Source organism: Paroedura picta, chromosome 10 (assembly GCF_049243985.1).
Source record: "Paroedura picta isolate Pp20150507F chromosome 10, Ppicta_v3.0, whole genome shotgun sequence".
In the NCBI taxonomy this organism is placed as follows: Eukaryota; Metazoa; Chordata; class Lepidosauria; order Squamata; family Gekkonidae; genus Paroedura; species Paroedura picta.
This window is the reverse complement of record NC_135378.1, coordinates 77167474-77180088: the sequence shown is the minus strand read 5'-3', so window position 1 is coordinate 77180088 and position 12615 is coordinate 77167474. Positions and strand designations below refer to the sequence as shown.

General features: G+C 49.8%; 1 protein-coding gene across 4 annotated transcripts in view; it reads left to right on the top strand.

Annotated features, from left to right (window-relative positions):
* Window positions 1–4070, top strand: part of AFF1 (ALF transcription elongation factor 1) — a 176264-nt gene extending 172194 nt beyond the window's left edge. For all 4 annotated transcript variants that reach the window (XM_077300973.1, XM_077300974.1, XM_077300972.1 and 1 more), the window contains 2 exons: window positions 1116–1345; window positions 3553–4070. In XM_077300973.1, coding sequence (XP_077157088.1) covers window positions 1116–1345; window positions 3553–3674 — 352 coding nt within the window. In that variant the 3' untranslated portion in view covers window positions 3675–4070. The remainder of the gene's footprint in view (window positions 1–1115; window positions 1346–3552) is intronic.
* The last annotated feature ends 8545 nt before the right edge of the window (window positions 4071–12615 follow it).

Genomic DNA, 12615 nt, shown 5'->3' with positions numbered 1-12615 from the left:
AGCATTTGCTGGTAGGAGCTCATGGGAATTGTAGTCCATGAATATCTGGCGGACCACAGGTTGACTACCCCCTGGTATAGCAGACTCTGCTGTAGAGCTGGGTGGCAGCTGTTCATTGGCCACCCTTCCCTCCAGACCCACCCACTCCTGCACAGTCTCTCCCCGTAGTTTCATGCAGGTGTTAAACAGCACAAGGGGACAAGATAGCTTTGGAGGGCAGACCTCTTAGTTTGGAGCAGAAGAGCTAGATTCGAGCCCAGGAGCAACATCAGGGGAAGGCCTTGGACTCTACATCCTATGGTTGGCCTTCCAGAGGAACTGGTGTGAGGCCACTGTGTGAGACAGGATGGACCACTGAGCGGATTCAACAGAGTGCTTCTGATGCTCTTAATGACGGGAAGGCCTCAGCCTCCATGTCCTGTTGTTGGTCCCCCAGAGGAATTGGTTGGCCACTGTGTGAGACAGGACACTGGACTAGATGGACCACTGGGCTGTTCCAGCAGGGCTCTTCTGGTGATCTTAGCAACTAACAAGCAATTAAATTTCAGCTTGCTCTGCTTATTTTTTTAAACAAAACTCTTGTAATATTGACAGAATTACGTCCCCTGATTTTACTCTGCTCTCTGTGTATCCCCCTCATGTCCAAAGTGGTTTCCCCTGTTAAAGATGTGTTAATTCTTTAAAAAGAAGCCATGCAGATAGATTCCACAGTGGCTGATAATGCAAGTTTTGTCCGCATGCTAAAAATGGCAAATTAAATGGGAATTAGCCCCTAAAACCTGTGTGTTTACACAAATGTGGAAGACTTGGGTGGTTTATTGAGTGTGAGAGAATAGAGGGAGTGCAGTTCACTGGTAGAGCATCTGCTTGGAATGTCGACGGTCACATGTTCAATTCCTGGCATCTCCAGCTAAAAGGGCCGGGCAATGTGAAAGACTTCTGTCTGAGACCTTTGGACAGCTGGGGCCATTCCGAGTAGACTGTGCTGCTTTTGATGGACCGAAAATTTGATTCAGTCTAGGTCAGCTTTGCATGTGTTAATGTCACTGGCCCTCTGTCTTTAGAACTGGCCAAGAGAGACCTGAAGTGTCCTTTGTTGTGCGTTTGTCCTGCAGGAGTACGGGAACACCTTCTCCTCTTTCTCCGATGCCTTCTCCAGCCAGTTCTGTAAGCTCCCAGACGGGCTCCAGTGCCAGCAGCTGTGGCGGCAGTGGCCTGGGTTCTTCCGTCAGCATTCCTCATCACATCCCAACCATCACCTCTTCCTTTGTCAACATCACTTCCTATATTCTCTACGCCTACGACCTCTGGGAACAAGCTGACGTTTTGGCCAGGAGGAATAAGAGTAAGAGAATTCGGTTTGCCACCTTATAGTCCCTGTTGCAGCACTGGTCCTCCCAAAAACCTGGTTGGTCACTGTCTACAGCAGGGGTAGTCAAACTGCGGCCCTCCAAATGTCCACAGACTACAATTCCCATGAGCCCCTGCCAGCAAATGCTGGCTTATGGGAATTGTAGTCCGTGGACATCTGGAGGGCCGCAGTTTGACTACCCCTGGTCTACAGGATGCCGAACTAGATGGACCACTGGCCTGATCAAGCAGGGCTCCTCTTATGTGCTTCATCTGCGTTGAGCAGGGGGTTGGACTAGATGGCCTCTATGGACCCTTCCAACTCTTTGATTCTATGATTCTATGATTCATATAAAGAGTGCAGCCATAATTAAAAAAAAAAAACCCTTCATTTACAGGCATCCAGGCCTCTGACTCAGATCAGCACTGTGGGCAAAATGCTTCCAAAGTGAAGGCTGAAGCCCCCAAATTGGAACTTGGTCCCTGCACCCTGGAAAAATAAACCTCTGGGTGCTCCAACCATGGAAATTGTAGCACTTAGTTACAGGCGATAGGAAGCAACTGTGAATGCACACCAGTGCATCTGCTAGCTGCAGTAAATGCCAGTGAGGGAAAAAGAGGTCATCCGAAGTTTGCAACCTTGCAACAAACGTGACAGAGGCGCTCTCCAGGGATCCGCAGTTGTGCGGAACCAATTTATGCTTAGATTCAAATGAGTAGCCGTGTTGGTCTGAAGCAGCACAATAGAAGCAGAGTCCAGTAGCACCTTGAAGACCAACAAAGATTTATTCTGAAGAGCGCCTGCACTCGAAAGCTCACGCCCTGAATAAATCTGTGTTGGTCTTAAAGGTGCTACTGGACTCTGATTTTATTGGATTCAACAATGTATGCTTTTTCCATGACTGTGTTTGCAAACTCCCTTCTCTTAGTTTGCTCTGCAGACCATTTGCCAGCCCATGTTGGCAGTGGCAAACAGCTTTGCCACGGAAAGTGTGAATCAGCCCTAATTTATGTCTCACTGTGTGTGTGGGGGGGGGGGGGAGCAGTGATGGTTTAAAGCCGCAAAGCAGAGCATTCCTCATGGCAGAAGGGTTTGTCTCCTTGAAGGGGTCTGTGGATTATAAGGGCCCTTGATTTTCACGCAGGGTTTTCAGCACTGAAAGCACTTCATCAATACTACAGCAGAGCAAGGTTTGAATCCAGAGAGGATGACGACAAACTGTGCATGCGCACGAACACTCACAGCTTTGAGTAACACTTCGTTGGCCTTCAAGGTCCCTGCGGACTCTGACTTTGTTCTGCTGCTTCAGACCAATGCGGCTACACGTTGTAGCAGCACTAATTCTTACGAAACCACTGCAGGTGGGGAAACCCATAGCTTAATACACAAACTTTGCTCAAATTAAGCAGCTCCTCCTGCAAGCAAAGATCCTCTTGACTGGCAGGCTGGTTTCTTAGACTGGTTGCAAACCTGCACCAAGGACCAGGTAGACTGTCAGTATCCTTGTGAGTAAACTTTGCCCAGTAGTAGGAGCCAGTCCACCAGCAGAAGCCGGACCTCACAGTCCAGGCCGAGCGAGACAAAATCGTAAGAGGCCATAGGAATATGGTCATAAGGCATAGTGCAGTTAAGACATAGCGCAGAGAGAAAACTGTACAGCTCTCTTACTTCACGGCATCGTATTTTCATGGCAGCGGCGCAAAACTTAGCCTGCGGAATTGTCACCCCAGTGCTGTCATCGCCCAGCAGCCTCTTTGCTCGGTCGGTCTCCAAACATCCTGGGAACCTTTTAAGTCACTGATCGATCAATTTGCCTCGAGTATCCAGATAGGCAGAGCAGCGGGGCAGTATGTGGTCACTCGTTTGTTCGGCCACTGCCCAAAAAATCCTGCCTTGGGGATAAGGGGCTCTTCTTATAACGACCCTCTAATTAGCAGAGGGCCTACCTGAGCATCTGGCCAGGGTGAATGCCCTTCTTGGTTTATTTATTACCAACAAAGGCAGAGAAGTGGCCGGACCCAGAACATACCTAGTTTTATCTGGTGAGGAGCCCAGTGTGGTTCGTATTTCTCTCTCTCTGTCTTTCTGTGAGGAAGGGTGCTTGCCCTCGAAAGCTCACGCCCCGAATAAATCTTTGTTGGTCTTAAAGGTGCCACTGGACCCTGACTGTATTGTCTTTCTCTCTGCCTCTTTCTCCTCAGAGTTTTTTTCTGAGCTCAGTGCCACCACCTGCGCCCTCTCCTTGAGCAGCAGTATGATGGACCTGGTGCCCTTCATCCGTCAGGGTTTACAGTGGCTGAAACTGGAACCAAACACACCTTAAGTGGTGCTTCAAGGCAGATGCCTTGCCTTGGGACTCGTTTGCACTTTGGAAGCCTCCGAAACGGCCTCGTCGGACACAGAATTTGAAAGAAAAATAAAGTAACACCTGGAGGTTGGTGTGAAATGAGACGGGAGGGATCTTGGTGACACTGGAAAACTCTTAGGGACTCTTCTGTGATGCCCACGGGCCACCTGGAAGACAAGAAGTGGAGAAGAGGCCTCCAGGGCAGAGGACGCCCACCTGGCTTCCTTTCAAAGGACAAAGTGCAATGTTCTCTTTTGCTTTTTCCTCTTTTTTTTTTTTTGGTCCTCCTCCCCCCTCTTCTTCACGGTTCAACGTGTCAATGGTCTATAAACATTTCTATCAATGAATAACCAGCAGGACAAAACACAAAACCACCCAACGAAATCCATCAAACGAGAAGAAGTGCCAGAGAGAAAGGAAATCCGCCTCCCAAAGAAACGTCTGCAAAGACTACAAGAAGAAGCGGCAATGCTGGCAGATGACCCAAATCCCCCCCTACCCCCCTCTTTCCCTTCCACGGTTTTTAAAAATGCAAACCAGAGATGCAATCCGTAGCACATTACTTCGTTCCTAGGAGGTGAGATGGATGGGGGGGGAGGCTCTCAGACAGCCCCCCCCTTCCACGGGTGCAGAATGGCATCGCTCCCTTCCACGGTCCCGCTGACCCTTCGTGCCCATCCGTTGCACTAATACCTCCGTTCCCTGACGGGACATTCGGTCGTCTAGCTCGCCTTCCCGGCCTGGCCGCTTCCCTTCCTGCCCTGGCCGCCACGTTGCCCTACAGTGCGGCCTGCCCTTCCATAAGAGAACCCAGGAGCCTGGGACCGCCCTGCCAGAAACCAGTGCGACGAGATGCTCGGCATCCTTTCCGCCCCACCGACTGGCCTGAGTGGGGCGGGGAGTGGGCTGGCTCACCCCCTTCCCAGTTCCCTTGAGCAATACTGCACTAATGAATTGAACTGGAATTGCTTGAAGTGGCTGGGCTTCACGACTAGATGCTTGGTCTTTGGGAAACACTGCCGGAGAGTCCCGTTGGGCCTCCTCTGGGCTCCCAGGAGGAGGCCTCCCTAAGCCCACACGGCCGAGGGAATGTTGGAGCTTTTGCACAGGGAGCCACCTGTGGGGGATGCTCGGGTGTTGTTCTCGGAGGTGCGGCCGGTTGGTCAGTCAGGAAGGTTTCTTGGCAGCGTGACGCTTAAAATGTTCCCCTCTGGATCCAGCGGGGAGGAGCACTGCTGTGCACTGTCTCTCCCCATCTTCTCTGAAACCACCGGTTCAAATGGTTGCCTTCTGCTGTTGTAGCACAACTTCCATTAATGCCCCTCCAAAGTAGTACCCCCAACCACAAGTTTTGATGCCGATGACCTCTTTCCCCACTCGGTAAGAGACGGCCTTTTTCTTTCGGTCCTTAAAAGAATCCCCAAGGCTCCTTATAAAGAAAGTAAAACAGCAGTCGTCTGAGACTCGCTAAGCCAAGAGTGTCTTGGCTCATTCACAGATGATGCATATGAAAACTCCTAATGGAGGGGGCTCCCTTCAGGGACTTCCCACCCCCTCCTCTCTCCCGCCCCCCTTTCCTGCTGTCCGGTACTTGCTCAAGACCCTTCCCTTTCCCCCCCCCCCCTCCTCTCAAGCTGTGTGCCTTAACTGTCCCATTTAATGCTGTCTCTACCTTGAGAACAGATCATTGGGGAGATCTTCCTACAAGATCCTTTGTGTGTGTTTTTTGTCGTCGTCGTCAAAGTGTTACGGAGGCCGTCGTTCCTATGTGTTTGTCCCTCAGCGGTAGCACTCTCTCAGCGTGCCAGGTGAGAGCAGTATTCCTGTACGGAAGGACGTACGGCATACTTGCGAGATGGGCTGAAACATTAGTCAACTTCACAGCACCTTTGGTGCTCCAAGAGAGCCTTCTGTAATGGCTCCAATTCAGATCTTTGGAGGGTTTTTCCAGTGCAGAAAAGGAAGGCTGGGATAGCCCCTCTCAGACAGGCGAGAATTAAGCCTTGGTGAAATTCAGGGATAAGCCACTTTTACCGCTGGAAGTGATTCTAATTTTTTTTCCCCCTTTTTTTAATATAACGTTCTTCAGGGTGGAACTAGGAACATGGTGGAGACCCAGAACTTGGAATCCATGTGGTCTCTTCCCTGGACAGCTGCAAAATGGTAGGGGAAAGCATGATTTGAAGGGGCAGGTGGAAGAAGTGCACACTTCTCTTCCCCTTTACATGCTGTGATGCATCTGAGATGCATCCAGAACTGCAGATGTTTGGGAAGGGTGAAGGTCTTCCCAGTTTGCCACCTTAGAACGACAGCCTCCTCCTTGCTTCTTAGCAGCTGTTTGGGAGAGCTTGAGTTCTCCAGACCCTGGAGAGTGCCAAGTATCTCAGTCCTCCTTTTAGTACGCTCCTTCCAGATGAAAAATTTCCCCCCCCCCTCCACCCCTTTTTTAATAGAAAATCATGCCTATCTCATGCGTGTGTCTTGAGAAGAAGGAAAACCTTGCCAGATCTGACACACACCCAGACCGGCATTTGCCTTTCCTTGCAAAGATCACAGTGCAACAGCGCAAGTATGGAAGAGCAAGACAGTCTCTTCCAGGAAACCCCTCCGGGGTTGTACCCCTCCTGGCTTGCTAACACTAAACTCAGCCAGTCCCTCCCTTGAAAACCACGTTCCCTTCTCATTCCAACCGACGTACCTCTTTTCTTCCTCAGGACTCACCCTTTGGCTTTCTTCCCCCCCCCCCTGAGAGAGGGGGCACCAGCCTTAGCCAGGTCCTGCTGCTCTGTTCTTAAGCCCCCCCCCCCCGGATTCAGACCCCCGCCCGAGTGTCAAGGGACCCGCCTTAACCTGCTTATGAAGCACTTTATTCTAGGGATGGCGCTAATCAGTTACACCAGGGGTAGTCAAACTGCGGCCCTCCAGATGTCCATGGACTACAATTCCCAGAAGCCCCTGCCAGCATTCGCTGGCAGGGGCTTCTGGGAATTGTGGTCCATGGACAACTGGAGGGCCGCAGTTTGACTACCCCTGAGTTACACCTTCTGTCCTGCTCTCCCCCCCCCCTTGCATTAATTCGGATAGCAACGTCTTAAATTGAGGAGCAGTCCCATAAAGCATTCTGCTGCTGCCGCTGCTGCTGTTTCTCCAGGGCCGTGGGGTGTGAGGAGAAGGGTAGCCGATCTTCCGACTGAAGGAAGCAGAGCACATGGTTTTTTCACCTCCTTTAAACAAACGCATACAATATTCCAATTTGGTTTGGTCCAGTAAGAGCTGTGAGGCACAGGGAAGCCCTGCTGCCTCCTTAAAGTTAAAAAGAACCCTCTAAATCAGAAATGCCTTCTTTTCCGCTTGGTAGTCTGTGCTTCATAATATTTTGTATGCAGCTTCGTAGCAGCAGCCCAGTCTGTGGGGAGCACGTGTAGCAATCGAGGGAACCTCTGACTTTTGGGTTTTTAAAATAAAACACAGAAAGCAATCAGAAGAAATGCCATTTTATCCTCCTTCTAAATGCTGGTGGGACTTCCATTGACTTCAACCAGGATTTGGGGCCAAGCCCTCCATGTAAGGAGCGTGAAATAAAGAGTTTTTTGCCATTTTAAACGCAGGTCAATCTAGCTGCAGGTTCAAAGCAGCCTTCCTTTCCCCCAAATGATATTTATTTAGAATTGAAATTAATGTATTTAAATTGTCAGATGTTCTATATGTCTAAGATGCCATTTTTTATTTAATAATTTGCAAGTTCCATTGACACTGGAGACGTGGACTGAAAGTTGGATGATTTATTATTTCTAAAGAGCAGTGTCTCTCTCTCCCCCCCTCCCCTCCTGTCCATGGTTTCTTTATCAAATCTGTACATTTAAATTTATTATGGGGTGTTGTGTCTCCATCTTGTAAATAACATTTTTTTTCCTGCCCTGTGTATTGGTGGTATTTCCAAGGCTGATTTGTTTAATTCATGTGGGGTAATAAAATAAATATTAATTGAAGCGGATCTGATACTTTTAATCTCAAGAGAACCTGCTGATATCTACAGGGTGGGGGGGGGTCATATGTTGTTGGTTCTATGGTGGGCAAATGAGACAGTGAGCACCTGGCAGGAGCAAATCCCAACTTCCAGGATTAAGAGTTAGGATGAGCAGCCCTGCAGCAATGCTGATAGAGGACCTGGAGACCAATGGTTGCAAAGCCAACTTAATGGCAGTAGGATGAGCCATGGCGCTGAAAGAAGACCAGTGTCAAGATCCCCCTCAGCCTCTCAGTTTGGCCCATGGCAAGCTTGTCGATGCCCGAAGTGCACAGCGTCAAGGCATCAGGGAGGGTGATGGTTGGCGTTGGCCAGACCCCATTGGCGTGGCAGATCTTTTCCAGGGATGCTTTCAGCTGCTGCTTGGCCTTTTTTGGAGGTGGTTCAGAAGTGGCTTGATGACAATGACCCTCATCCCCTTGTACATGGGTTGGGGGAGGGGGCGTGAGGAAACGGGGCATTTGGATCCTGGATAGTGTGGCCTTGGCCCCTTCTGAGCCCTGATGAGTAGCTGACAGCACTTTCATACAGGGCCGCCTTCAGACGGACTGCCCACCCACCCCAAGATTTGGGAGTCATCTTTTTGCATGTTACACATGCACCTGCAATATGCCCCTTGCCAAGACACAGAAGGCAGCTGGCGTGACCATTCTTTTGTGCCATTTGGGCACCACATTCTTGGCATTGTTTTGAAAAGGACCATGTCGATGATCCAGCAGAATTGCAGCCTCATATTCGACAAAAGAATTTCACCTCAGAGAAAGACCAGTCACTGGGGTAAAAATTAAAGATTAAATGCACAGCAAGAGTTTTGTCGCTCACTTTATTGAACCACATGCCCTGCTTCTGTTTCCTGGGTGAGCAGCATCGCAGCTATGTGTGCATAACTCCAAAACACACACACACACAACTGCAGATGTCCAAAAACCTTGACCGTAAACCCTGGGAGATCTCTTCTGCATTCCGAAGAAACTTAGCATTAGACGTACGCTAGAGCCTCTTGTGGTGCAGAGTGGTAATGCAGCTGAAATGCTGCCTGAAGCTCTGTCTAAAGGTAGCCTGAAGCTCTGCCCATGAGGCTGGGAGTAAAATGAGTACCCCGCTTGTTGGGGGGTAAAATGGTAATGACTGGGGAAGGGAATGGCAAAACCACCCCGTATTGAATCTGCCAAGAAAACGCTAGCGGGCGTCACCCCAAGGGTCAGACATGACTCGGTGTTTGCACAGGGGATACCTTTAGACAGAAAACAGGACACAACAGAAGAGGCAGAACACGGGTTCAGAGAGGAGGTATACCTAGCTCTAAGGCAATGACAGGAAAAGAATTTCAGTACCTGGCTACCACTGGCCTAGCCTGTAACAGTGCTATTTCCAGCATGGATTAGGGCACAATTTAACGGGAGGAGGGGTATTTTAGATTCTTAAGGGCAGCCACTGTGCCAGATAAATATGCTAAACCTAGAGGACCCCCCCCCAGCCCCGATGTCATGTTTTAAATTCCAGGAGACTAGCAGTGTACCATTGCAGCAATAACTAAGAGTCCTGTGGCCTCTCAAAGCTCATGGCTCCATAGCTACATTAGCATGCCAAAGGACTTTAATTAAAGCTCAGATAATGGGTAGCCTTGGGCAAGGTCTCAAGCCCCTTCCAGAGGGAATTTCAAGACCAAGCTATGAGTCCCTGGATGTTTCAGAGCCAGCTTCCCTGTCCTTCGACTACTTAATTTTTTTGCAGGCAATATTGCACGGCACAGCAGCTCTTCCACACCCTCTTCTGGAAAGCAGGAGTCCTGCAGTACCTTAAGAACCAACTGGATTTTAATTCCTGGACAAGCGGTTATGAGTTAGAGCCCACCTGTTCAGACAGGCTGACTGGGTCCTCATTAAGCAACCATTTCATGTAGGCAAGAGAAGGACCAAGAGTCCTTGAAATGCAGCGAGTAACCGGTGGAATGTAACATGGCTATATTGTGTTCTCGACCCAGCCAAATCCGTGGAAACTTCAATCCAGAGACTGAGGTCATGGCCATAGAATAGAATCATAGAATCACAGAGTTGGAAGGGGCTACACAGGCCACAGAAGAGCCTCTTGTGGCGCAGAGTGGTAAGGCAGCTGCCTGAAAGCTTTGCCCATAAGGTTGGGAGTTCAATCCCAGCAGCCGGCTCAAGGTTGACTCAGCTTTCCATCCTTCCGAGGTCGGTAAAATGAGTACCCAGCTTGCTGCTGGGGGGTAAACGGTCATGACTGGGGAAGGCACTGGCAAACCACCCCGTATTGAGTCTGCCATGAAAACGCTGGAGGGCATCACCCCAAGGGTCAGACATGACTCGGTGCTTGCACAGGGGATACCTTTACCTTTACCTTTACACAGGCCATCTAGTCCAACCCCCTGCTCAACACAGGATCAGCCCTAAGCATCCTAAAGCAATGACAGATCTTCCCACACACCAGCAAGACAGCTCCAGTGTGAAAATAACCTTGGAAACCTTAACATATATTGGGGGAACTTATAACCATTGAAAAATGGTGGATGCAGAACCTGCAGCTTCCAGGGGGGGGAATGCCCTCAGTGGCTGTTAGGAGGCAATTGTATTGCATTACCAGACTTTGCCCCTGGATTGTCAGTAAAAGCTGGAGGTGGCAGCAGAACCCTTTCCTTTGCAGGAGGACACATCAGGCCCAGGCCCAATACCAAGCGACTGGATACCACCCAGCTTGCGTGAATTACCCATGACAGGCCACTTGGTGCCATTCAGCAGGAGCCATTCCATAAAAACCAGAATTGTGCAGTGGTTGACCTGGAAGACCCACGTTCGAATCTCCACTTCACTGGAAACCGACTGGGTGATCATGGGCTGGTCATGCATTCTCCATTTCACCTACTTCATAGGGTTGCTGAGAAGATTAACAATGAAGGGGAAAGGTGGGGGGGAGGGGCATAAAGTAAAAGATGGTGGGGCAGATAACTGGGTGAGAAGGATATGTGGGCTCCCAGGAGAAGGAAAGTGGGGAGGAGATACAGGAGTGAGATGCCGCGCCCCTCCTGCAGGATTCCCACCATGCAACTCATGCAACTCAGCCCACCGGGCAGCAAGATACACCCAGCTCCAGCCTGGCAGGCAGTAGTGTACAACTCTGCCGCCGTTTGGCTAAGCAGAGGCTGCTGGGGGAGAGAGAGAGAGAAGGAAAGCTGAAGATGGGGGCTAGATAAATGTAGGTAGGTGGGTGGGGAGGAGCAAAGGAAGCAGGAAAGGGAAAGGAACTGCTGGAGCTTTCACGAAATGAGACACACACCCCCTCAAAGTTCTTGTTGGTCCCTGCTTGTTAGCAACATACCGGAGTCTCAACATGGCTCCAGCTGCAGATATTTAAATCCACCAATTGAGGCCATCTAGATTGCTTTGTAAAGCAATCTCAGGAGGACCCCCACGATGGCCAAAAATCCATATTTAAAAGAAGGGTGTGTGTGGGGGGTTAAATCTCCCCCAGAGGGAGGGGATCATCAATGGAAGGCCACTTGCTGTGCATGCTTCTGTATCTGCTGCAGATTGTGTGATCTCCTCCCTCCCTGCACTCTGTGTAGGTAGGCGGGTTAAATACTTGCCTGGCAAGCTCAACTTGTGCTCCTGACAGTCTGAGAACGCAAAAAGAATAAAGCACGCTTTGCAGCATCTCAGCTAAGACAAAAATCTGTTTCCTATTTATACTGCAACGGAGATTTTTAACTTGGAAACCGAGGGATGTAATATGCAACAGGTCACCTATCAAAAGCACAGGCTGCAGCACAGAGCTATTGGGGGAAATTTGATCTGCGAATCACTGTACCACAGAAGTCTGCACCCTGCAATCCTCAAATGCGTGGGAGAGGCACCGTTTTATACGTCTATTCTTCTCAGCATAAAAGTATGCTCCACTTAAAAGAAAAAAAACACAATGCAATGCTTAGGTCTAGCAGAGCAACTGACATTTACAGTCAGCACCACCAGGGGGCAGCCTCTTGGCCAAGTCCCCCAGAGACCCGCACACCTTGCCTACTGGATTTCACAAAGCCACACGTGTGGAAAGGCGGCAACTTCTGGCATCTTCCTGCACCAGCGACAAGCGTAGGCGGCCATGGAAAGAAGCCACCCGTTCAGCATTCGACATTCTTATGAAACTGTCAAGAGTTCTACAGTGTCAGCAGTTTTGGGTAACACCCACCTCAAAGTGAAAGTTGTTTTTCTTCTTGCAACCCTGCCCGGAGCGGAAAAGGCAGTGCCGGGAAAAGGCAAGAATAGATGCGTGCGGCAACCATAAAGCCAGCTTCCTGGCTGGGAGACCCTGTACCTTGATGGCCCTCCACCTTGCCCACGCACAACTGGTAAAGGGGTTTTGAAAATGCAATTTTTGGCATAAGAAGGCAGCAGAGACTACCCCCTCTCGGTTTCATGTTTCAGATCATTGCCATAACTGCCTGCTGGGATGTGCTCCTGAGGACATCTTAGAATCTGCATCCTTTTTAGCACAATCCTTGACAAATTTTAGTTCCCATAGAGCTGATATCTGCGCATTAATCCCCAAGGAGCCAGTTTTACAAACTCACTCCCACAGTACAAATGTGAGTTACTTATGTTAAGCATCACAATAATATTTGTATTAAGCACACCATTTCACACATAGGACACTGCTCTTGGGTGCCAAATAGTAATGGATGTACATCCCACGTCTCGTCCTGTAGCTGTTGGTTTGCCCTCTCAAGAGAAGGGGGAGGTATCTGTCGCTGGCAGCGACTGGCACCAGCCCCATCCTTTTGCCTGGCAATGTTTGGTGGGCCCAGGTAGCCAGGAAAACAGGAACCACAGAATGGAGAAGGAGCGCTTGTAAGCAACTGAGCCAGGAGAAAAGGGGGGG